The following is a 24,481-nucleotide window of genomic DNA, read 5'->3' on the forward strand; positions in this document are numbered from 1 at the left end:
TACACAAACATACTGTATGGACTCTAAAATACATTGCCATGGGTCCCGTTGTGTAAACTTGCCTCTCGAGCTTTCTTGTTCGGCATTCAGTTTGTGGTCCTCAAGTGAAGTAGTTGGTGACCACCCCAATTGTGAGTATGTTTGCCTCAGATGACAAAAATACCGTCAAGTGACATGATCTGATGGATGCTATTAGATCTATCTCGACTGGGGGAGGTCTTTACTGTGCTCACGAAACATTTTTCATGAAATTCAGCAGTGCTTGGCACCAGTTTGTGCTTTTCTTCGACCACAAGAAACTTATTCTTATTCTAACCAACAAGCAGGGACAGTTGTAGCAGGGTACTCCAATATGCCCTACCATGTCCACAGGAATGCTGACCTCTGCATAGGTCTGTCAATAACATTGAAATAATTTTGTCAACAAGCACTTTGGTCACCAGTTCGCATCATTACTCCTAGCTATATGATGTGGTACCCACCATGACTGCCCTCGTACTAGCTGGGGCCCTGATTGCAGTGTCATTCTGCATACTTTGTTATGATGTTGGTTCTCACTCTGTTATCCAAAGGTGACTCCAGTCCGCATCTGTGGTTCATTCCTAATGAATCCTGCTTGGAGCGAAGCATCTTGTGAACACACTTATTATGTATGCTGCTATCTGGCCTTTGCTCACTTTGTAAGCATCATCCCTCATTGGCTGGTAACCCTGACTTGATTCAGGCTTTTCATTGTGGGATAGTTGCCATCACAAGCCTTGTCATTGTGCGTATGACTTGTTACATTACATTATGTTGCTCTCACACTTTCTTCAAGCCCTTGACAACTAAACTATGTGGACAATGGGATTGAACCTCATGATCAAAAAGTGCCAGTGTTCCATGGCCTGCAAGCATTGAAAAGAACACTCCATCTCACCATCGAGTAGAATATTCCAACTCGCTTCTAGCATCACTGAACTCCTGGGAACACCTTTGAGCCCTGACTTCAGGGACCCTGTCAGATCTATGCATCAGTACCATCTACTCTGCGAACCTACCGAAGGTTCCAGGGCATGCAGAGAGTTCAAAGGATAGAGTAGGACTATTTGGCATATGCAAAGGGCCTCTTATCAATATTACCATCGATCCGACACTCAATAAGACTACGGTGTTGCGAAGTGAGAGAGCCTAATAGTTCCATGTCATGTCTGTCATTATTATTTTCTCCACAAGATAAATTTGTATATTGCTAGTATGGACTGGTGAGACCAATAAAGGATAGAGATTCTAGTACATAGGAGGTATGACAAGTAATAGAATATTGTCTTCACACAAGTGGTTGCATAGCCACATGCCTCTTTTTTCCTTCCTTCCATTGTCATCAGAACCCAGCCCACAGTGTGGGCTTCTCATCATTCAGTTTTTCATTCTTTCTCATCACTCCTTTAGTTTTCTTTTAACTAATACACCCCTTTTCACCATTTTCTGAGGATCACCCCAATCTCACCCCAGATTGCAGGCAATCATAGGCAGCCAGAGCTGCAACCATGGATGCCCAGCAACCCCAACAGCTGCAATGCCCTGACTTCACCCTACCAGCCTTCCAGGGTGTAGTTGAACTTGTAATGGCTGGGGCAGAACTGTCCCAGGAGGAAGCCATTGAAGCCCTGGAACAGTGCTGGATCCAGGACAACCCACAAGGCAATCACCAACAAGGGGACCAACCATGCCAGGAAGCAGAACACAGACCCCCCACCCCCCTCCAGTACAACCACCACCTGTTGACCCTGAACGTCTTCCCCAATAACCCCCTGAAACCAACCCCCCTGTCTTTGATGCAGATGCAATAGTATCCTCCAACCTACTGACATGACCAGCTGAGTATGCCCTCAAAAAAATTGAAGCTTTCAAATTTGTCCATATGTGGTACTTCATGAGGGAGGGGCTATGAGAGGCAGTGCAGTCAGTCAGGTGACTGGAGGAGAATGATACTCTAGATATTACCCAGGCCAGCAAAGGAAATGTAATGCTATGGACTGCAAACTCCCTTACTGCCTCCAAGAATGCAAAGCCAGACCATGTACTAACCTTTGCTGAGTATATGTATGCCAAAAACCACTTCCTGACCTGTATTGAGAATGCAGGATGGGGCAACCAGCTGGTCGATGCATTCAATTGGTTTTTCCACAGGATAGACAACCACCAACTTCGAGACTGAGGAGATTGCAGGGAATGAACTCTGCTGCACTATGCATCCAAGGTTCGACAAGACTGGCATGACAAGGTGGCACAAAACCAAGCATACAACATCAGAGTTATCAACAAAGACCTTTTAGCAGACATAGGACATGACCTAGACACAAGGGATGTGCAATTGGGGCTTGATCAGGTCAGTCTCCCCCCAGTTTTCCTAGATGGAAGAACACCAAACTGACAACCCATCCCCTTCTCCCCTGTCAACCCCCCATGTACTCCCACCTGCACCTGGCACCCCTCTTCCCATTGCTGCTGCACATTGTGCCCCACCCACCCTGCTGCTGCCAAATTAACAGCCCCTCCCCCCCCTTTCTGCTTCTCCCCATCACACTGGACAAACCTTTTAACAAACTGCTGTTGCTGCCCATGCACCAAAATACTTATACAATATTTATACAAAATTTTAAATTCAAAAAAAAAAAAACCTGCACAATAGCTTCAGCACAGCCACTTCACCCAGCCTGAAATGACAGAGAGAGATCATCAGCCCTACCACTTCCAGAGGTGCAAGCCCTCCTGCTCCCCCTCCCCCAGATATAATCAGGGCCAGAAGACAAGGCAGCGCTATCAGAGATCTAGATCCCACCACCCCAGGTCATGGTTACCATGCAGATGCTCCAAATCCCCACAATGAAGCCCCAGCAGAGAGAGGAGGGGCCATTGTGACTTTCACCCCAGAACCTACATCATATGCCCAAAGTGCCTGGGATGACATGAGGACTGACCTTTCTGCAACAAGCCCATGCAATGGGACAAATCAACCCTGTTATGCTCCTGCCAGGGGCTCTTCCCTTTTTGTCTTTTCGCGGTCATGTGCGTCACATGCCTGGTTGCATCGCTAATAATTGTCACCATCCTAGGGGCTTGAATGCTCCAGGGAACGTTTGGATCTCCTGCTGTCAAGGTATTTCCAATACCTGTCGAGACCATGTTGCCGCTGTGATCCAGTATTCCACCTCCCTCTCTGATGGACGACTCGTTATGTTCCTTGTTTTATGACTCGTTTCTGACTCGTTTATGTTGCTCACATGCTGTACTATAGTTCCAGTGTCAGGCTCCTTGCTGCGCATTGATTGTGCCAGCCAGTATAGCCTTCGTTGCCTCCCTACCCCCATCCATGACACTGTATGACTCCTTTCTATTTCATTGATGACTCTGTTGACTGCTGTGGATACGTGTCGTGACTGCTACAGTGCTCGTACTTAGAGGTATATAATCCTATGTACTTCGTCCTGTATCTGCAGTTTTTCGATAGCTTGCAACTGAGCTTCATCCCTTTGCCTTATCCTTGTTCTCTCTCCACTGTCACACACCAAAGGTGTTTGGTGAGGTGGACATGGATGTAGCTGATGAATGGAGGTGAAGACCATAGCCCTCATGCAAAGAAGGACAGCCAGCAATGTTGGCAGTCATCCCTCACACAAGAACAAGTTGTCAGTGCCAAAGAAAAAGGAGGAGGCAAGTTAAGCACCAATAAAATTCTTAAGCGCCCATGTACAGCATTCCAGTTTTCGACATATCTCCACCAATTCTGCAGACACCGAAACCATTCCCACACTCGCTTGTAGTGCTCAGCCACGCAATCCTACCTTCCAAGATTGGAAAGGATTTGCAGCACTCCACATGTTTCTACAGCACTCCCTCCAAAAGACACTCATTTCACTAATTCTTCTAATATGGCTGCCTCCACATCAGTCATTTCACTTGTCCCCTTTGCTAGGGACCATGGCTACATATATCTACCAGGGGTTCCTATCAGCTTCCATCCTGAAGCATCCTGGTACATCCCACCCTCATCTGCCCCCTCTCAGTCCATCCAGCTTGGACAGCATGTTCTTTTTGTCAGTATGACCTCCAGGAGGATGTTCTTTGGTTGCCTCAGGTCTGTCATTCACTTGGAAAGGTCTTATGTGGTCGTTTCAGTCTCTCCAGTCCAAGAAGCATATGGATCCTTCCTCCCTGCCCCCTGCAACGTCTTCATACCAGTCTCATCCATCATTCTTCCAAAATTGCAACAGCTACAGTATAATCTACTGTTCTCCACTCTCCCTGATCACATCCATGATGAGTATGATGCACATCTTGCCTCCTTGTTGCAAGATACAGCAGAAGACACTCCCCCTTCATCCTCTCTTCCAACAGAGCCTCGTTCATGAAGTTTTTATTTGCTTCACTGAGAGGATGGTTTGGGGGGGAAAGTTGCAATCCCCTATGCTCCTGTCACCCCACAGACCCCCAAAGCTTGACCCCTGTTGACATCTGACTCACCCTGTCTGCTTTTGGATGTACTATATCAGCATCAGATCAGCACTGCCTCTCTGTCATCCCACTTTGGCCTAGAAGTGATCTCTTCGAGATGTGACATGCATGGCCTCCCCCTAATGTGATTCCAGTGCACTTTCCCAGTTCCTGACATTGCTTGACTCATACTGTGACATTCTGACTGTCTTTGACTCACCTATTGCCAATACTTACCAATCTTTTGACTTTGCTTACTGATTCTTCACTTTTTGGCTTACTTATCCTTACCAATGCTTACCAATGCTTTCCAAGACGATTACCCATCGCTTACATTCCTTACTCATCAGTTACCAATCACTTACCAAGTGTTTGCACCTTGTTTTCCATAGGCAATGCCCCTGTACTGTATATAAGTCACTGTACTTAGGTAGCAAAAAAAAGAAGACATCAGAGAGCCCCTCTTGCTCGCAATTTATCATCTCTCAGTAAATCATTCATCAGCTTTGATAGTTGAGACTTTATTAAGGGCCTAGCTATCATCTACTTTGCTTATCATCATCTATCATCCATATACTTCGTTCCAAGCCCTCCCTGAGCTCAGTACAGCTTAGGACATCGAATTAAGTCACCATCCATCCTTCTGTAGGCTGACAGCAGTCTACCCTATCGCTTTCTATCACATTCTTGCTCCCTCTTCATCAGGAGCACCCCCAACCCTCAGCACTCATCTTTGAGTGTTGTAGCTCGCAAAAACCCTCCCAAAGAACAGGTTCTACCATCTAGGTACTGCATAGGCACACCACCACTCACTTTCATTGTCTTTTGTGTTGGTTTTGGTTGGTTTTCACCACTGAACCTCACTTTGACTCACAGTGCGCCTACCATCCTATGACTTCTGCAGCATTCGTATCCAGCACCAGTGGTCCTGGCCTCTCCATAAACCCATCTAGCCATACCTCCAGTGATCCAGTGATGACCCCATCCACGTCCTCTGCCACTTTACAGTTCATTACTCCTCAGGTTGGAAGCTCTGCCGGCATCATTGAAGATGATGCGATCAATCAAATGTCTGTCGACAAGGTAGCTCCTGCTAACAGAATGAACATGCAGTCCCAGCTATTTTCAATGCAATTTAATCCACCCATGCTGACTCTCGCTTCCCCTACAACGTTACTTAGCTCATATCCCCCCTCAACTACCAGCTCTATGCCATCAAGTAGGAAGTGTACACATGCAGACACCAACCCTGCTTCACCCTCTGCTGAAATTCCATCGGCGCAAGCTGCACTCCAGTTGCTCTCTATCAAGGATGATGCAGAATGCTCTTCAAAGAAGTCAAAGAAGAGCAAAGAAACATCCACACCCACTTTACTTGTTGGTGTACAGGGTTCCCTTTCATACCTTGGGTCTGTTATCAGTTCGTTGTCTGCAGTTGCTGCACAGCAAAGGCATACTGAGCATATGCATGCCACTGTGGAGATGCTTGCACAGCAAGATGATGACCTTCCCCTGTTAGCTAAGATGACCCTGATGGAAGCATTCCATATGGATGGGGGGGTGATCGATTTATACCTCATGTTGGATGATAAAACCCTTCATAGAAACTGGATTCAGACTTGTCTTCATAACCAGAAACTCATTCCAGATGACCTTGTGTTGTAGTACCTCCATCATATTTGTATCCCTGCTCACAATTTATCTGACCCAGTGTTTTGTTATGCAAAGAATGATCCAGAGATATTCATTTAGAAAGTGAGAAAAGTGTACATAAAACAATCTCTATGATCAAGTTTGCCCTCACTTCCGCAGATACTCCTGGTAGTCATGCCACATTGCCTCAGCAATAGAATCGCGCAACACCCTGGCTGATAATTCTTGAGGGTCATCATCTCCCTCATCATCCCCTGATAGCATGCTTTCTTCTTGCTCAATGTTGCCAACTTCCCCAGTACCCCCATCACCTCCACTATCCCCCTCTGGCATTTCTCCATCAGCATCTGGATCCTGTTCATGTGACATAATTAAATTGTGGATAATGCATAGGGCAACAGGAATGAGTGCCTGGATCTTGATAGGATATTCTGGAGGGAGAAGAAGAATTCAGAAACGACGCTTGATGACACCAAAGATTCGTTCGACAACATTCCGTGCAGACAAGTGACACAAATTGAAAAGCTCTTCTTTGTTTGCAGGCCTGTAAAACGGGAAGTAAATGGATATCAATCATGCAGTAAATGCATACCTTAATGATGCTTGTTGCCACTCTGCCAGGTGATAGCATGTGCGGCAGTAAGGTACAAGGACTCCTTCTGACAATGGGAAACCAGCATCGCCAAGGAGATACTTTCCTTGGGGAATATCGAGACTTGATGCACACGCTTCCTGGAAAATTCGTGCATCCATAGCTGAACCCTCCCAGCCAGTCAATACATAAGTGAAATTCATGCCAAAATCACAGGTGAACATGCAATTCTGGGACATGGTGCCCTTTCGGTTGTGGTATGTGGCACGGTCATGAAGTGGTGGGGAAGTGGGAATATGACTGCCATTGATGGCACCAATTGCATCCTTGAAGTATGGCCAGAACCTATGACTCCGCATGATTTTTGGGTGGACAGTAGTAGTTGAAGAAGCAAATGGGAGTGATACGTGCTTCAAATAGAAGGGTTCAGAAGCAAAGATTGTAACCATTTTGTGGAAGTATCTAAGTACAGATGCTGTTAGAAATGGGCACAGAAAAGCGAATCAAAATGTACCTTGAGATTGTATCATTGGATCTCTGAAAATGTTCTCCAACATTTCTGATTGGTAGGCCAGTGACACATGTATACAAAAAAATTGTGAGCTGTTCTTCAAGAGAGGTGTGCTTCAAGGCTTGGTAGCCATGGTTGCAGAGTTCGAGAGTAATTTCTTTGAACATGTGTATGCTCATACCTAACTCACAATGTATATGGTCTGGGTGACCAAGGATCAGTTCAACCAACCAAGCCTCTCCAGAAAGTGCAGATGTGTGGTATGGCCATATATTCTTAGGGATCTCTCCAGAGGGGAGATCAACCATTAGTTTAGTAAGAATCTGGACAATGACAAGGACCTTCTCTCGTATGAGCTCTTGCGATTGATGTGCTTCTTCATCGTCCATGGCTGCGCGCTGAGCATTGATCAGTGATATGAGCACAATATGAGCATCGCAGCTGGCAGTCAACTTTCAATTTCCGACCATTCTTACTAATCACCCAATATATCTCTGTAGAATTGTCAAAGAGTGTAGTGAGACTACGCGAGCATACCGTACGGACTCTCAAAATACAAACTCCGCAGCATGGCAGAGCGGTGGCTTGCCAGGATCACAAACAAAGTAAAATACCAAAGCCGGCAAGCAACTGTGTAGCGAGACTACGCGAACATACCGTACGGACTCTAAGGGAGATGGAATACGACCGCTGAGTTTCAAGCAAGGACAAAGGGACACGAACAACGTAACGTACACGACACCATGGTTCTGGAATATCTGGGTTACATACCACACATCGTACTACGACTACAGCGAGGAGCAGCGACCAGTTGCCCACGACCACTATTGACTTGCTCATTCCATGACCTCTATATCTTCCACTTCTTCGGCTAGGGTCTCATTTCTCGGCCGGAGTTCGTGACTGGACGATGGCCTTCAGTATCGGGATAACACGCTGAAGTAGACTTACTGACCCTGGGTCGAGTGGCCGGTGTCTGGGAGACATGGGGCCGCTGAGCCAGTAATATACGTTCCTCCAAAAGCCTTACTCTATCTTCGATCCTCTTGGTTTCCGCTCCCATCTCTTGGTATTTGATCCCAAATTTATCGAGTACTTGACGGAAGACTTTGATGCAACGTTCGTGATTGTCCAAGTTCCGCACGCCGTCGTCCACCAGCCACTCTTCCACAGGGTTCAAGAGTAGGAAGATGGCATCCTTGTAGCGACGGAGTGCCATTTGGAATGCAGGTATGTTGGCCAGCATATCCTCCTTCTGCCGTGCCTCGCCCTCATCCTTCGCGGTCATAATGGCATAGACGATGGGGTCGATGCCAGAACGGTCGCTAAGGATGAGTCCTTCATTGTTTCCCCAGCGTGCGCGCGCAAAAGCATTGGCTTCTTTCTCCAACTGTGCCAGCATAATTGCCCTTTGCATCTCTATCGTGCCCACATCTGCCCTTGTGTAGCCCTTCGACCGCATCACTTGGCGCGCTACCTCAGTGATATAGCACCTCGTAGACAGTCCTGCGGACTTCGCGACTGCGTTGCAGAGCGTAGTCTTTCCCGTAGACGATGGGCCTATCACGTACACTTGAGTGGGTGAAACTTGTCTGTCTGGCATGCTGTCGCACTCGCTGAATGGTTGGGCAAACAACGATTTGGGCGCCAATCGGCCGGACCGTGACCCCATCAGGCACCGCGGAAGTCAAGATGCATGCCAAATGCTTCGATGGCTGAGCCGTGCATTAAAAGCAGCTCGAACTCGTGGTCACACAAAAACCAATCATCCACATCCACGCTCTCTCGCTTTGAACATTGCCTGACATTCTATGTACACACTTCTTGAAAATCCTCCTCACGATCAGGAGACATGGCGCTTCACTTTGCCCCAAACACATCTCACCCCTCCAAGGAGAAGGAGGGACGATAATAGGATTTTCGGCAAATTTATCAAGTTTGCGCCGGAGGCAATCACCCTAAGCATCCTCCAGTTTCCGAGCAACCGCGTTCTGCACAGCGATGATCCAGACAAGTTCATTCTTGTTTCCTTCGAGAAACTGCGATTCCCTCAGGGTGGCCTGAAGATCATAACAGGATACATAAACCGGTTGATGCAAGCGGGTTTGTTTATCAACGATACTCAGTATCGCTTTTATCACCACAGCAACAGTCAGCTGGTAAGCGATTGCTGATACTAATCGCGACTGGCAATTGTATTGAGAAAATTGTAGCGAAGCAGGACATGCTTCATGAGGGAAGCTAATAGTGATGCTGAATTGGACGAGAGAATATATCAGATGGGTGACTTTGGCAAGATAACGAGTGCCTGCAAAAAGTGAGAGCATTCCCATCCGTCAGTTCCTTGTCAATTTTGACATCTCTGAAGGGGCCAAACGCATTGGCCTTTTGTTCTCCGCAGCTGAAATTGATGTCCAGTTGGATCCCAAATGGATTACAGACATCTCCGATATCGAAAACTCTAGTACTGTTTTCTCCGATGGTTGTGGATTAATGGCCAAGTGCTTTGCTGTCCAAGTCAGCAGAGCGAAAAAGATCGTCTTTCGTAACCAGCGGTATACTCCAAGCGTGTTTCAGATTCGGTGCGCATGCTAGGATCTATTGGCTACTAGCACAGGAGGCCCTAATGTCAAGATCATCAGCTACTTGGGTTACAAAGGTGTGCTCATGATGCATCCCGAGATGGACAAGGAAAATTGCCTCGTGAAATTCCGCAAAAGTATGAAAAAGTTTACCACCACACAAGACCATTCCTTTTCGGTTGTCGGGTCCTCCAAACCCTACGCTTTTGGCCGCCTCAACAACGATGTTATAGTCCTGCTATCCAGTCTTGGTATCACGGATGAAAAGTTCCTTGCCAAGCAACGGGAATATCTGCGATGGATCGAAGAAGGCATCTACAGACGTGACAAAGGCCATTGATTTCGTATCTACCCTAGACAATTACAAGCTTGCGGAACGCATACTTCTGGACGGCCTCGAGGACGGTGCGGTCATCCGCGACATTCGCAAGGCACAGACGTCCGAGGTGTCCCAATTCTTGAAAAACGATAAACCCAGGGCAAGAATGATTATCCATAAGTCGCGCTTACTATATGGAGTTTGTGATCCTTTCAAGGTCCTAAAAGAAGGCCAAGGTCCATGTTCGTGTCACGTCTAGGACTGGTGCTTCGACGCTTATCAATGGAGATGTTCTTGTCGTGAGGAATCCGTGTCTTCATCCTGGTGCGTTGCGCAGAACACATCTCGGATCTTGTTGAATCATCGGCGCCATATGCAGGCGATTGCTTGAAACTCAGAGCAGTCGACAATCGGCGTCTGTCACATTTGGTTGATTGTATCGTGTTTGCCTCGGTGGCAAAACCGAAACACCAGGCCGCACCATCAATGAGTAGCGGTGGTGACTTAGACGGTGAGTGCAACCATTTTCTCCAGATTGGCTCTCACCTTGGGACTTAGGCGATAAGTTTTTCGTCTGTTGGGACCCAGATTTAGTTCCCGCACGTGTCCATGAGGCGAGGTTTGCCTTCATACGACAACCGTATGGCTAATAGGCTTCTGCACATCTAGTCCTATGACTATCCGCCCAACAAAGAACGCCCTGGTGGCCACGTAACAAGAGCGGACTTGGCTAATCAGTTCGCCTCCTACAACAAGTTGGTCCATCCTATGTTCTTGACGTTTCTGCATCTGATGTTCGACTAGTGCGGGACTCGCTAAAGTAGTGAAGTTACACCAACAGTGGATTCGAGCCAGTCCCAGCGGTGCGATGAGTGCAGAGTGTCAAGAATTGAATGCGCTTCATTCCCAAGCAGTGGATGGAGCTAGAGTCAACATTCCGGACAGACTCTTAACTCCACCCACTCCTCAGGGAAAGTACATCTTAGATGTCCTCGCAGAAGCTGCTGCGGAGTATCACGCTAATTTTGCCCAACTTGGGACTATAGATCTGGACACTGAGACTAGCTCCGCAGATGACGCAGAAGTCGTTCTCGCCGAACTATTTAAGAGAAAGCCAAACGCTGTGTCTGAATATGAGTTATTCAACATGGCCTTGGCGTTTGCGAGGAAGTTTTCTATGACTGCTGAAGAGATAAAGCCTTATCTTGCACATCTTGATATGGGTGCACTGGCGCCGCACGAAAAGCATGCCATCAGTACCACCCTTGGGCTCACACCTATGGAACACCGACGCTTGTGGAATTCACTTATGACTTCTAACATCGTTTCGCGGAGGGATCTCCAGCAACGTCAGCTTGATCGTCCTCTTTCCATGCAGCGACTGTATTCTTCTGCAATAAACTCGCCCGCTACATTTTTCCAGTACCTCAAAATCGCTTTGGTTCAGTTCACCCGTAAACTCCTGGTGCTTAAGGTAGGCATGCCACCTCCGTGCTTAACGCTGGATATTAAACCCCTTGCATAAATAAGACGGATGACAGATTCGCTGTCGGGATCTTCATTCGAGGGGAAGTTCCTTGGGATGAAGATCCCGAAGTCAGCGATAACGTCGTCGTGTGCTCATTTATGCCCAATACGTCTTCTTCGATGGCTGGCTACTGTCCATGCACTGTCGGTTACAGGTTGCATTGTGACGACAGAACCTTTCAGTTATATAACAAAGCCAGAGGGGACACGTTCGTCTTTCTTTCTCGTCCGCCCCGGGAAACTCGACAAGACGTCATCGCGAGTATTGCCTTACAAAAGATCTCGCAGAGAGTTCAGAAGGTCATTTATTTATTATTGTGCATTAGATAGATACTGAAGCGATCTTCCCAGCAATTGGGCAGACTACAACGGGCACCGGTGATTGCGATGGAGATCCATGTCATCTCCAACAGAGATAGGGTTGCACATCAAAGTTTCGATCTCTACTTTGAACAGTACGTCCTCGTTTTCCCCCTTCGCTGCATGCTGACGATCTTCGCACATGAAGCGTTGAGACGGAGCAATACATTCGTCGTTTCGGAAGAGATCTGACATCCTACGAATTGAAAACAGTGAAAGCGGTTGATTGGACAGACCGTCCGGGATGGTTGAAGGACCTCTTTGTACCCCGGCAATCGGAGGATGAGTTCAAAGAGCTTTTAACAGACCTCACGCAGGAACAATTGGAAACCTTGATGAACTTTTCCCTGGAACATCGGGCTTATACCGAGTTGTATTGGAGTTTTAACTTCATCATCAACTCAGTTCCTCTTCGTTCCAACGTCGTCTCCTGGATTGATAAATATCCTCGACTGGTATACGTTCTACTGAAGGCATATCCACCAACGGAGACTATGGAGCTTCCAGAGCCGCTTTCTATGATGTGCACTGCTATCGTCAGGGCTATAGTGCGTTCAGCAAATGATCTGGGCATCGCTACGCTTGTTGGCTTAGAAAAGATTGCGGGGTCCATCAACGACCTGCGAACTGATCAATATACGGAGCTGCTCATGTTGACTGCACTGAGCATCCGGCCAAAAACCTTATTCCAGGAAGCGCTTCTCGTGCTACATGAATCGAGGTTGGCCACTAGGGAAGCAGACAAGGCAGCAGCCTACCTCCACAAGCAGGCACTTGCTGTGGCATTTGATTGTGCGGAAGAGGCGGCTGACACATGTCCTTGCGATGAAAGTGGCCGGCCGCGCAAAACCCAGGGTTCCTATCCTGTGCAGCGTGTTATTCCCGCGGAGAATGGGGAGGCAAAGATACACCTGCGAGTGGATCTGAATGTTCCCATCCGTCTGCACTCGCACGTCCGCCTACGGTGTATGTCAAATCCAGAGAATGGATGGGTCGACCAGGCCGTTAATGATGGAATCATTTCTAAAGCAACCCGTGGAGAGTTGACGGTCCAGTTATTCCACCCTTTGCCGCCAGAAGCGCCAGAGATGCAGTGGAATATCTATGATGCGGGAAGCATAGGTAAGGTTCTATTCTTAATGCATTCGTAGTCTCATGTTATCTTCCCAAAAGCGACCGCGCAAGCGATGATAGATGCATTGACGCGGCTTTCGGTTGAACGTGAATCGTGTTGTAGTATTCACAATACCATTGTGTCGATCCCTTCGTCTGAGGAACTTGATGACGACGCTAGCAGCGACTCTGAAGAAGAGGAGATCCCAGATGCAGAAAACTTGAACGCGAGTCAAATTACTGCCATCAAGTTGTGCACGGCCCCACTTTCACTAATCTGGGGCCCTCCAGGTTGGACGCTGGTTCTGCCTGCTGATGCGCATCGTTCTAAAAACAAATTTAGGCACCGGAAAAACGACAGGTCGTCGTTCAGATTCTTCGTTATCTGCTACGCAAGTTCGGCGAATGCAAAATTCTCATGACAGCATCGACTCACAATGGTAACGATGTCTCAGCCCCTGTTCGGAACCATGTTTCATATCCTAGTCTTTAGCGGTCGATAACGTGCTCGAAAGATTCCTAAAGATAAACCAACAGGACAATTTGCTGCCGGACGAAGTGATTTTGCGAGTTGCCACAGATCATTCCAAGGTCAACAAGGCACTTCAAAGTTATACCGTCGACGCTAGGGTTGGCGGAGACGTGCATGAAAATAACAAACTACAAAAACAAGCCCAACAGCGGGTGAACGCCGCGAGGATCGTCTTTACGACTTGCGCTGGTGCTGGGCTCGGCACACTTCGTAAAGTGAACTTCGACACGGTACTTATTGACGAAGCATCTCAAATTACGGAACCTTGCGCTCTCATTCCTTTGGTGAAGGGAAGTGAGAGGGTGGTCCTCGTTGGAGACCAGTAAGTGGTCGTGAGTAACTTGTATGTTCCGTTGGTCATCTTTTATGGTACAGTGTTCAGTTGCGTCCTACTGTGAAGCCCATGGGGAAAGCTCTGGAGTACGACGTTTCCCTAATGGAGAGACTGTACACCGCAGATCCCCATCCCGGTACCGTTAAGACAATGTTAAACGTTAGCATTGACCCTAGGATTCAGAGTGTTTCCTGATGGATTTTTGCAGGTCCAGTATCGGTTCCCAAAAGAACTTGCTCAATTCCCTTCGACGGAGTTCTACAACGGCGAACTACAATCTCATATTCAGGATAGTGATGAAGTCCTCGGCGTTCTACTCAGTACAGCTTTCCCTTGGCCTTGCAGGGCTGGGTTAACGGGTATCATTCCCACCGTCTTCGTGCAGTGTGATACAGAAGAGACCATGGGGTCGTCCTCCAAAGGAAACGAAGGCCAGGCTGAGTTGGCCGCTCGCATCGTGTCCATGTTGCAGTCGCCTGCTAGAGAAGCAGAAGACAAACCGAAGCTGTCTATAGCTGCTCTATCACCCTACACCAGACAGGTCGCCATGCTCAAGGAGGGCCTCCCATCGTCTGTCACTTGCGCCACGATTGATTCATTCCAAGGCAGAGAAAGCGACATCGTTGTTTTCTGTACAGTCCGTTGTAATGCGAGTCGAGAGATTGGGTTTGTGGAAGACCATAGGAGGCTTAATGTGATGTGGACTCGAGCAAGGCTAGGGCTCATCATCATCGGGAACAAGGCGACGATGACAGAGACGAACGCTTTGTGGAAGAGAGCCATTGGTTCGTGCACTGAAGTGAAACTCCCGCCACTCCCGGAACCAGCGACCTAATGGATATATCATCGATGTATCACCCATGACATCAACGCAGGGAAAGGTTGATAGTAGGATACACTCTGTACGAGAGCCATACAAGTAGTAAAGAGGGATGTAAGGTATCCGTATAAAATGGAGACATCCAGATGAACGAGGTAGAATATCAGACACACTGTGGTCACGGAGGAGTAAAAGTAGCATAACGTCTCCCTAATCGTCATTCATACTTGACAAAAAAGCTCCAATATCTTTTGACTTCGGTCTCCTGCTACCAGATAAACCCGTAATGGGGAAATCTTGGTTGCCTCTCTTTGGATTGCGCACATAAGATCCTGCCTCCCTTTCCTGTGGTATAGGGAATGAGGCAACAGGGGGTGATGCGGGGACGTACTCGGCATGAGACGGGGGTGTATATGGTGCGTTAGAAGTGGACTGGGAGGTTGTGGACGAGGACATGATAGAAGCTCTCTTGGATGACCGACGAGACTTCTTTGGTAAATCTGGGAGTTGCATCACAGTTTGGGAATAGGGGACGGATTGGGAGACGGCGAGAATATTGCCTTGGGCGTGACTACCATCTCCAGTGGAGACAGAGGCTGATGTGCGCGATTTCGAGTCTGAGGTTGACCCGTTGCGTCCGTGCGCCGGCCCTTTCCTTCGTACATACGCCTCTGCTCCCAAGTCTGCGTCGTCTGCGTCGCCAGAGTTTGACCCAGTGTCCGTCGGGTACACCACCTCTACGCCGCCGAAGCTCGGGACAGCACTGCTGCCCTGGGATCCCTCGAACTCATCGTCTTCTGCGGGCACTCCGCTGGTGAGTGCCATTAATGCAGAAGCGTGGGCATTGGCTTTACGTTCCTCGCGACGAGCCCTACGTTGGGCCCTCCGAGTTGCCCGTTCCTGTTCCTCTCGCCTGCGCACTTCCAGCTCTCTCTGAATAGCTTCATGATGATCCGGTGATGTCAAGCGCTCGATAGTGATGGCATCCACAGGTGCAGCGTCGGAGTCGAACGTAAAGGAGGATGTGGTGGTGAGGGCCCTGTGCCGGCCTTGGGTTCCTTCGTCCTCGTCATCCGATAAGTATATTGGGGGACGCCCAACAAGAGTGTATCCGAAGAGTGTAAGGGAGAATTTGGGACGTCTACGTTGCCTTGCTCTTCGACGAGGGGAAGCACCGATGTTAGAGTGCAACGACAGAGCGTCCGAGTCTGTGTCTCTCAAAAGGTGTTCGAGGTCGTTTGAACCCGGGGTGTTGGAACGGGAAATGGGCGTGTTGGAAGACTGCCCGGTCGTATTCGAAGATGAGGCCGCGGTAAAACATGAGCAGCACGAGGCGAATGCAGCACGAATGCCGTCCTTGTAGGAAAAGTTGTCCATGGGGTTCTGGTCGTCGAGGGCCACGCTGCTGCTGTACGGACGAGCATAAATACACGACAACAAGACGACTACGAACCACAGTACTCGGGCTGTACTGGTGGACGGGCAGCCTGGTAGCCGACGTAGCTTCTCTGGATGAATGTAAAGACGCTGATGAGCCCGTCTGACTCCGATCGATACTGACTTGACTCGACGACTCGCAGTGCACACTCGAGTACTTATTGTCGACGACAGCACGCAGCTTGCTCAGACTCAACACCATCCCTGCTTGGTCACTACCAAGAATGTCGAAATCGCGGTTCAACGAAGAGGACTCCAAACTCGTCATTGATCTTTATCGACTATCCAGGACATCTTCAAAGCTAGTCCAGGGCAACGAATATGCTGTACCTTCGGATCCCTCGATCATAGTCACCAGCTGGAAGATGAACGAGTTCAAATATTATGATGTCCCATCCCCATTCCCTACGTTGGCGAGGGGTTTGTTCACCCGTCAGCTGCTAACAGCGCCGGGTGATGAAAACCGGTTTCAGATCATCGTGCGAGGCTATGACAAGTTCTTCAATATCGGAGAGGTCCCCTGGACGGATGTGAGTGCATTCTACTAACGTGATCTGCCCGTCGTCTGATCTGTTGTGCTGGACTGGACTGCTCGTTGTATTTGTGGGAGCGTAGTGGTCTTCCATGCAATTTCATACGGGACCAGATTACACCCTATCGGTGAAATCGAACGGATGTATAATCTTCATCGCACCCGTGACTCCATCCAAGTTAATCGTAGCGTCAAAACATGCACTCGGACCAATTCAAGGCGTGGAAGAGAGTCATTCACAAGCAGGCCACCGGTGGGTGAGAAAACATCTTGCCGATAGGGGAAAAACAGAAGAACAATTGGCGGCCGCCCTATGGGAAAAGAGATGGACAGCGGTAGCAGAGGTTCGTCCACAGAAGTAGGCGCCAATGGCCTTGCTCACTCGTTGCTGTAGCTCTGTGACGATAGCTTCGAAGAACATGTATTGGCCTATCCACCAGAAAAGTCGGGCTTGCACCTCCATGGCATTAATGAAACCCACAAAGCTTTTCGTACCCTCCCACCAAGCATCGTCGATGCGTTCGCAGAAGAGTGGGGATTCACAAAGACGCCCACGCTCGTGTTAAACTCATTATCCGAGGTGAAGGCGTTCACGGACAACATCGCGAAGACCGGAAAGTGGAACGGTGAACCTCTCGAGGGATTCGTCGTCCGAACTCACATCACCGATCCCAAACCCGGCTCGACAGTACGTGACCGTCGACCACCATATCCAACAGGCTCCTCTTTCTTTTTCAAAGTAAAATTCGACGACCCATACATGATGTATAGAGATTGGAGAGAAGTCACCAAGACCTTGCTTTCAGCGAAGGGTCCCCTTGATGAAGTGAACATTCCCAAATCGAAATTGAAACGTCAGGAGACACAGCTGTATGTCAAGTGGGTAAAAGAAGAAATCAAGAAGAATCGCACAGCATTTTCAGAGTTCAATAAAGGAAAGGGTATTATTTCAACCCGTGAGAGGTTTTTGGACTGGATGAAGAGCAAGCAAGGGGCTAAAGACTTGAAGGACTTGAAGGAGAGTGCGCCGCAAAGGTTGAATTTTGGCGAGACCATTATCGTTCCTGTCGCCATTCCCGGATGTGGTGAGTAACTGCGTGCGAGTCGGTCATTCTTCTGATGAAAGTGGAAATAGGCAAAACTGCAGTGTCAATAGCATTGGCTCATCTCTTTGGATTCGGACACACGCAGAGCGACGATGTACACGTCAAAAAGGCCGCTCCAGTCTTTATAAAGAACGTCGCAACGCTTCTTAAGCACCACGATGTAGTAATTGCTGACAAGTAAGTGCCCTCCTTCGACCCTCATGTAGCAGACCGTTTCATGGCGAATCCGAAAAGAAACAATCATTTACGGCGACATCGCGAAGCCCTGTTAAGCGTCGCTTCCAAGAGGAAGCCGCCAGCGCGCCTTTTGGCACTCAACTGGAGCTTCGACAAACCACCAGCCACGATCCACCGGCTTTGCGGAGATAGGATTCTGTCGCGAGGCGACAGACATCAGACTTTGCTTGCGGACGCGGAAACGAAATCGCACGAAGATGTCCTCTGGCAGTTCATTCGAGACCGTGAGGAACTAGACGACAACGAGGTGGATGCCAGTATTGAGATGGAAGTCGAAGATTCTCTGGAAGCCGCCGTCTCTCGTGCAGTGGACGGATGCGTCCAGATCCTAGGCCTTCAGAAGCCTAGCCAGGAACGCATCGATGAGGCTGTTCAAATTGCCAGGGAGTATGAGCCTAAAACAAAGAAGACCAGCGACAAGAAAGCCAAAGGTTTTGAACCGCGATACTTCGGCATACTGCCCGAAATCGATCTCCAGAAAGCCATCGGTACTCGGTTGGAAGAAATTCCCAAAGACAAGAAGGCCTTTTGGGACGAGCTTGTCGCGAACAAGCGCATCACGGATCGGCCTCATATCACTATCACTCACCAGAAGAATCGTTCAGAACAATTACATGTCTGGGAGCTGTGTGAAGCTGTGCACCGGATCCCACGGCCTCCATTTTTTTCCTTCAACCTTGCATGCCTCCTGTGGAATGACAGAGTGATGGCACTCACCGTCGAAGACTTTGAACTAGTAACGGAATCTGATGGGAACGTGGACACGTATCCTAACCATGAGGGATCCATCTTCATTTCGCAACTTCCTCACCAAATCAAGGATATCCTACATATTACAATGGGTACGGCTAACTCCAGTATCCCCCCAGTGGAAGCAAAGGCTCTCGTTGAAGCTTGGAGACATGGGAACAAGAGTGGTATTAATTCATTGGAGATAGAGGGGTTGTCAGGCGAGGGGTAGGGTTAAAGGATTGACCTGATAGTAATTCTAACGTACCGCATCGACCCCTGAACCTTTTAATCAAACTGCATGGCCAGCCACACTCACCAATCCGTTGGTTTTTTGCCTGTGGGGTGCGGGTCCGTAACCACAGTATACCACTTGCTCAAACATACTCATGCAAAGGTGCTGCGTCCAGTGGCGGCCGAAGTGTAATGAGCGTACTATGTCCTTACACTACGAGATTCCCCGCGCGAAGACAATCGACCCTGTTGATTCATTCATAAAGTGGCTTGTATAGCTACCGTCCATCAACTACGTACCGCGTGCCAGCCTGTGAGACGGCGATGGTGATCCAGGTACACGTAAACGTACTGTACCAAGCCCATCGATCGCACTGCACACCATCACTATTCAAACGAATACTAGCTCTGGAATTCCCAACTCAGTCGGTGTGGTATCACAACGGTACCTTTAGTTTCGAGCCCAGAGGCGGCACACGTCTCCGGTGATGTCGATGTACTCGTGATGTTCAGCGGTGTAATTGGCTAACCCTATTATGCTCCATCCTTTCGACTTGGGTTATCACAGAGCCGTCGCAAAGCAACGCAATTGTCCCGTTATGATAAGGGTGGCTCCATCTCCGCTGTGAGGGCAAGCCTTTACAGGATACTACACCCCCGGCCCTCATAAAGCAGAGCTTTCACGCATGCCAATAGCTAAGACTGTTATATCCTCATGAAAGCTGGATTTGGAAGTCAGAAATGGAAGGAACGTTATCTTATCTTACTGCAACAAAGAAGTGAACTCAGGTGTCAAACGGGTTGCGTGTGATCCGGGTCACCGGTCCCTGCTGAGAATCAAATCAGCTGAGCTATAATGTTTTCCAAGAGAGTGCTGCACAGCTGTAGTAGAGATGCAGGGTCTGATATGATACCCTTGTGACCTCTTCATATCGAGGCCATTACAAAAGTGGACGCAGCTTGGCGCAAAACTTGACGCCACCTACCTACCTACCCTCCTAAACAGTCAGTTCCTTGTTGCGTGTGCACTACCGAAACGGAGTGTCTTTCGTGCTGGAACATTCTGGGGTAATAAGAACCGCTCACCCCGGCCCGTCTTGGAATCAACAAACAGGTGGTCGTGGGCACGTGCAGGAACCCTGGAAGGGAGAGCTCAGGGCGCGTTATCTGTTTAATATCCATCCCAAGACCAAATCAGCACGGCCTTGTCAACTATGGAGAAGACAGGTGTCCCACCATTCAGGGGGACTTGTCACTGACTTCAAGTATCCATACATCTGCGTTCCTGTTGTCCCTGTGGCAGACACCTGACAAATTCAGAGGTTCCTGATTAATGTGACAATGTTTTTACCATGTCATATGGGAGTTACAGTACTTAGCAACAGTAAAGTCAAAGTCAAAGTCGAGCACATTACGGACCGCCAGATGCCAAGCCGTGGGGGGTGGCAGTACGCTTTATTCGGCTCGGGGGTCATCGGCTATTTGGAGAAATAGCATCTTGGCAGCTGTCGAGATGTCTAGATATCACTGAGCTGAGCATATCCAAGTCTTGTATGCTGGCACCCGAGGCCACCGATTTTCTGTGCAAAAAAATGAGGATATGGTTGCCATGCACGTGAATTCTTATTTACCTGATGGCAATCGAATGCAAAGTGTGTAGGACGAGACGTCACTACTAACGTCACTGATAGCACTGATCGGATCTTCTTGGTAAAAACTCGTGAATCCTATTCCCTGTTGCTCCTGTCGCATTCACTTTGGCAAGGGGGGTCAATCAAGAAACGGGCAAAAATATGCTAGTCTTGAGAGTGCACGCACAGTTAAGTTGGAAAAATTATTTTAAGTCCCTGTCAAGTCAGTAACCACCTAGCCTCCTGCAGACGCGCTGTTAGGGTTGGTTAGCGGTCGCTGCGATCGAAGAGATTAGGTTATCTGTATCTAATCCCCGAGAGCTTTGCGTACTTCCCTCGGAAAAATCAACTTCGTAATAATTGTCGGCGAGAACTTGCCTCGTTATCACAGTCCGTCAATATCATGGTGGTTTGATTGGTGTTCGTTAACAACGGGTAGGCAGGTTGTGACCTTGTTGTGACGGACTCGGGTGTCTGAACAGGATAGGTGGATGTGACCTGAGAAATTACAGGATTCAAACTAGAACTAGACTGGCAGCGATGCGCCCACCATCTCCGCTACTGTTATTTACATATATGTCCCCAACTCCAGAGCGTTTTCTGCAATCTGCGAGTGCCCAGTCGGCTGGGCATCATATATTGATTCAAGGGTCGATCACGCGATCATCGAGTCCTACCTCGTTTCAACATAGTTTGGCAAACACTTTGCGCCTGGATCATCATCGCAGCACGCAGCAACGGATATGTGATGGGGCCCGGTGTGATCACACGAATGAAACAACTCACTGGATGTAAGGTATTGCCACATGTAGGCGTCGTCACCTTCGGACCTTTTCTACGGGTTCTCGAAGAAAGAAGACAAGAGCGGCTGACTTATTGAGATGATGAATCTCACGGTGTGTATCAGTAAGGGAGGCTCCGCCGGCCGCTCATGATATTGTGATGATGATGGCGGAGGTGTCGATTGAGCATCCACCGGTATTTCCTCGGGGGATTTTATTCTTGTTGGCAGAATGTTAGCAACAAGGGTCTCACTGGCATCTTATGGGCTCTCGTGACCGATCCCCAACTTCATTGGACTATGATTCTCACTAGTTGAGTCACGAAACAACACGAATCGTGGCGCGTCTTCGATGGTTGATACGTTTATCACGGACCATTTTATGCTCGGGGGTATCGTGTCTTAGCGCTTTATTTCTAGAAAACTGTTGTCCTATGCACCCCTGCACAATTATTATGCAACTTCGTCACAACTGCGCAGTTGGACAACTTCAGCGTGCATGCTAGTAATGGGCACGTGGCACACTACTGATCACCTGCACTCGCCTTGTGAGGACTATTATTATTGTTCCCGACTAGTGGGAGGGGTTGTCCAGGAGACCCAGAGATTTGGAGAATTTCCACGAGCAAAAAGCGAGGTTTAAAAGTACATATGCGGTGGACACGGCACGTCATACAGACTAATATTATTACAGTCTTCTTTTAGGCCAATCGACCCCCCTTGGAAGCTAACGTCAAGCACTCATGCTGAAGTTCCTGGGAATTCATAAGTATCGGGGAAAAAAACCTATTAGGAACCTGCTAGACAGAGTGGGATCCAGGCAGGTGTCCGCCCATTTTCAACGTGCCTGCCAAGATGGATCTTTGGCTGGACTTTGCTGCTGGCAGGTCTCGTAAGTTGTGGTCCTGTGAGGAACTGGTTAGGATCTGTTAGGGCAAGTTTCATCAGTTCCCTTCTCCAATCTGTGAAATGAAATCTGTGGTTGACTACGCTTACATAACGCCCAGGTTGCACAGGTCTGTACAGACCTCGCCGACACCAAAAACGGAACACAGATCATGGAGGTCCGGGCGCCAATCTGAAGTATGACATACCCGTGTGTTATGTGCCTACAACGTTGGGTTTCCTTCTTTTGAAAACTACTCCCGTGTTCACAGATATAAAGGATGCCCCCGCACCGCAGTCATATGCACCTTGTCCCCCCTGTCGAGCCCCCCAAAACTCTACACCCGATTCGTGTTGCCTCCCTTCTGCAGTCATGCATAACCTCCCTATCGAGCTCGTTAAGGAAATCGTAGACAATGTCTCCGATACTCCTGACCTCTTCCATCTTCGTGCCGTCAACTCTACATGTCGGGATCTTGTCGACCCCAGTCTCTTCCACAGAATATGCATAGGGAACAGCGTCAAGAGCGCCCAAAACATCCTGCAGATTTTCGCAACGCCTTCCCTCGCACCGTTCATCCATGAGGTCGTATACGACCCCCGCGAGAATCACCCATTCCTCTTGCTCCGTTCTAGTGACGCTGAGGGTGAGATCAATGTTACCTTTCTTCTAATAGAAGATCTGAACCACCCCCTTAACAGTTTGCTGTGATGAAATCGAGATCGCGGAGCTCGAGGAAGCCTTAACAGAAACCTTTACTTCACTCTCAAATTTACCCAACCTCAAATCCGTTACGCTCAATTTTTGGCCATCGTTTATCTCTCAGTCCGGGGCTGAGACGCGCGATCATCCCTACTGGTTCACAAGTCGCCAACTCACTGTCCTCCATTCGGTCTACCATGCTATGAAAAACCATTCCTTCATCCCACTCCCCGTACCCGGGGATCCGCTCGCTCACCCTAAATAATGTCGTCCTGATGCCGACAGCCAGCTATGACTTCGTACGCTCGCTGACGGATTCTCCCCTGACACATCTCTCCATTTCCGTCGTCTCTAACTCTGAACTTTTTGCGTGGTCGGGATCCAAAACGCTCAATGGCTCTGTGGAGGCCTTCCTTCCCGTTCCCAATGATCGCCTGACCTCACTCGAGATCAAGAGCCCGCGGGGACTGTATCACAGTCCCTCCACCCATTTCAGCGCGCACACGTATCCTTCCCTCAGATGTATGGTGTTGGAGAACATCGTTTTAGACGACGCCACATCAACAGACGGGGTTGAGGAATTTATTCTGCGGCATAAAAATTCGCTTAAGAAGTTGGAGATGAAGTCTTGTATGAACTACATCCAGAGCATCGCAACCCCCGTCAGAAAATGGGCGACCATCTGGGAGCGATTGAGAGAGGAGTTGACAGAGTTGGAAGAGGTCGTGGTTGATGATGGCGGCTGCGGGTATGCCGTACTCAACACATCAGAGGGGTACATTCCTCATTCAGACGTAGCGGCCTCGACACCCAGTTTACTGGAAGATGACGAGCAGAGTCTGAAAGACTTCTGCGAACGTGTCAATGCGAGGGCGGCAGGCTCTTCGTGATGCTAGGGTGATGTTACATTTACTTAGATGACTGTGATAGCATGGATTTTCTTCGGGTTTTGTTGTTATCATTAGCATCCGTGTATTGTAGTTCGTTAGCTCCGTGCTACAATGTGTATCTATATTTCTTCGACTACCCAGAGCAACATTCTGAATTTTCTGTGCGGGCGTCGGATAAACGTTGGAGCCGCCAGAATGGAAGCGCTTTCTGTGCCTCGAGGTCTTGATTCTTCTCGACCGAGGCAATATTCTGACCCAAGCACATATCATTCTCCAGCTTCGGAGCCTGGAACCCTCCCCCCTGACGCATATCCGCGGAAGAAATTACGTGTATGGAACTATTCATAGTATTCCACGCGTCTACGCTGTATTGGACCCTATGTATAGCATCCCTCGACAACGGAGAAGCTATTATTAGGTAACGTTATTGCTGCGGTTGCGCAGGGCCGCATCCCCGCGAGATAAGATACTATTGCATATGGATGTCGATAATCCAA

The 24,481-nt window shown here is 48.7% G+C and overlaps 7 protein-coding genes across 7 annotated transcripts; 5 read left to right on the top strand and 2 right to left on the bottom strand.

The window, feature by feature from the left end:
* Positions 1-8,103: 8,103 nt before the first annotated feature.
* On the bottom strand, positions 8,104-8,835 carry F5J12DRAFT_723482 (AAA domain-containing protein; the record flags this gene model as incomplete). Its single annotated transcript, XM_051741455.1, has 1 exon — positions 8,104-8,835. One exon carries the CDS (start codon positions 8,833-8,835, stop codon positions 8,104-8,106), a length of 732 nt encoding a protein of 243 aa, XP_051598202.1.
* Positions 8,780-9,886, top strand: F5J12DRAFT_233684 (uncharacterized protein). Its single transcript, XM_051738505.1, has 4 exons — positions 8,780-9,391; positions 9,446-9,549; positions 9,601-9,814; positions 9,875-9,886. Exons 1-3 carry the CDS (start codon positions 9,044-9,046, stop codon positions 9,635-9,637), a joined length of 489 nt encoding a protein of 162 aa, XP_051598203.1. The 5' UTR covers positions 8,780-9,043; the 3' UTR covers positions 9,638-9,814; positions 9,875-9,886.
* Positions 9,887-10,533: 647 nt separating this feature from the next.
* Positions 10,534-13,827, top strand: F5J12DRAFT_233708 (RNA dependent RNA polymerase-domain-containing protein). Its single transcript, XM_051738506.1, has 10 exons — positions 10,534-10,644; positions 10,692-10,747; positions 10,803-10,888; positions 10,938-11,607; positions 11,664-11,960; positions 12,012-12,115; positions 12,169-13,142; positions 13,194-13,424; positions 13,477-13,573; positions 13,627-13,827. Exons 1-10 carry the CDS (start codon positions 10,620-10,622, stop codon positions 13,634-13,636), a joined length of 2,550 nt encoding a protein of 849 aa, XP_051598204.1. The 5' UTR covers positions 10,534-10,619; the 3' UTR covers positions 13,637-13,827.
* F5J12DRAFT_233807 (AAA domain-containing protein) lies at positions 13,648-14,932 on the top strand. The gene is made up of 3 exons (XM_051738507.1): positions 13,648-13,997; positions 14,048-14,158; positions 14,208-14,932. Exons 2-3 carry the CDS (start codon positions 14,069-14,071, stop codon positions 14,832-14,834), a joined length of 717 nt encoding a protein of 238 aa, XP_051598205.1. The 5' UTR covers positions 13,648-13,997; positions 14,048-14,068; the 3' UTR covers positions 14,835-14,932.
* On the bottom strand, positions 14,748-16,338 carry F5J12DRAFT_233592 (uncharacterized protein). The gene has a single exon (XM_051738503.1). The coding sequence runs from the start codon at positions 16,194-16,196 to the stop codon at positions 15,030-15,032; it is 1,167 nt and encodes a 388-aa protein (XP_051598206.1). The 5' UTR covers positions 16,197-16,338; the 3' UTR covers positions 14,748-15,029.
* F5J12DRAFT_233593 (RNA ligase-domain-containing protein) lies at positions 16,339-19,255 on the top strand. The gene is made up of 5 exons (XM_051738504.1): positions 16,339-16,786; positions 16,872-17,132; positions 17,183-17,873; positions 17,924-18,071; positions 18,129-19,255. The coding sequence occupies exons 1-5, from the start codon at positions 16,481-16,483 to the stop codon at positions 19,090-19,092; spliced, it is 2,370 nt and encodes a 789-aa protein (XP_051598207.1). The 5' UTR covers positions 16,339-16,480; the 3' UTR covers positions 19,093-19,255.
* A 3,360-nt stretch (positions 19,256-22,615) lies between these two features.
* On the top strand, positions 22,616-24,150 carry F5J12DRAFT_842699 (uncharacterized protein). Its single transcript, XM_051746171.1, has 3 exons — positions 22,616-23,038; positions 23,094-23,258; positions 23,380-24,150. The coding sequence occupies exons 1-3, from the start codon at positions 22,765-22,767 to the stop codon at positions 23,982-23,984; spliced, it is 1,044 nt and encodes a 347-aa protein (XP_051598208.1). The 5' UTR covers positions 22,616-22,764; the 3' UTR covers positions 23,985-24,150.
* Positions 24,151-24,481: the final 331 nt, after the last annotated feature.

The sequence above is a fragment of the Pisolithus orientalis genome (assembly GCF_024613125.1).
Source record: "Pisolithus orientalis strain OTSU chromosome Unknown F5J12scaffold_23, whole genome shotgun sequence".
Taxonomy (NCBI): Eukaryota; Fungi; Basidiomycota; class Agaricomycetes; order Boletales; family Pisolithaceae; genus Pisolithus; species Pisolithus orientalis.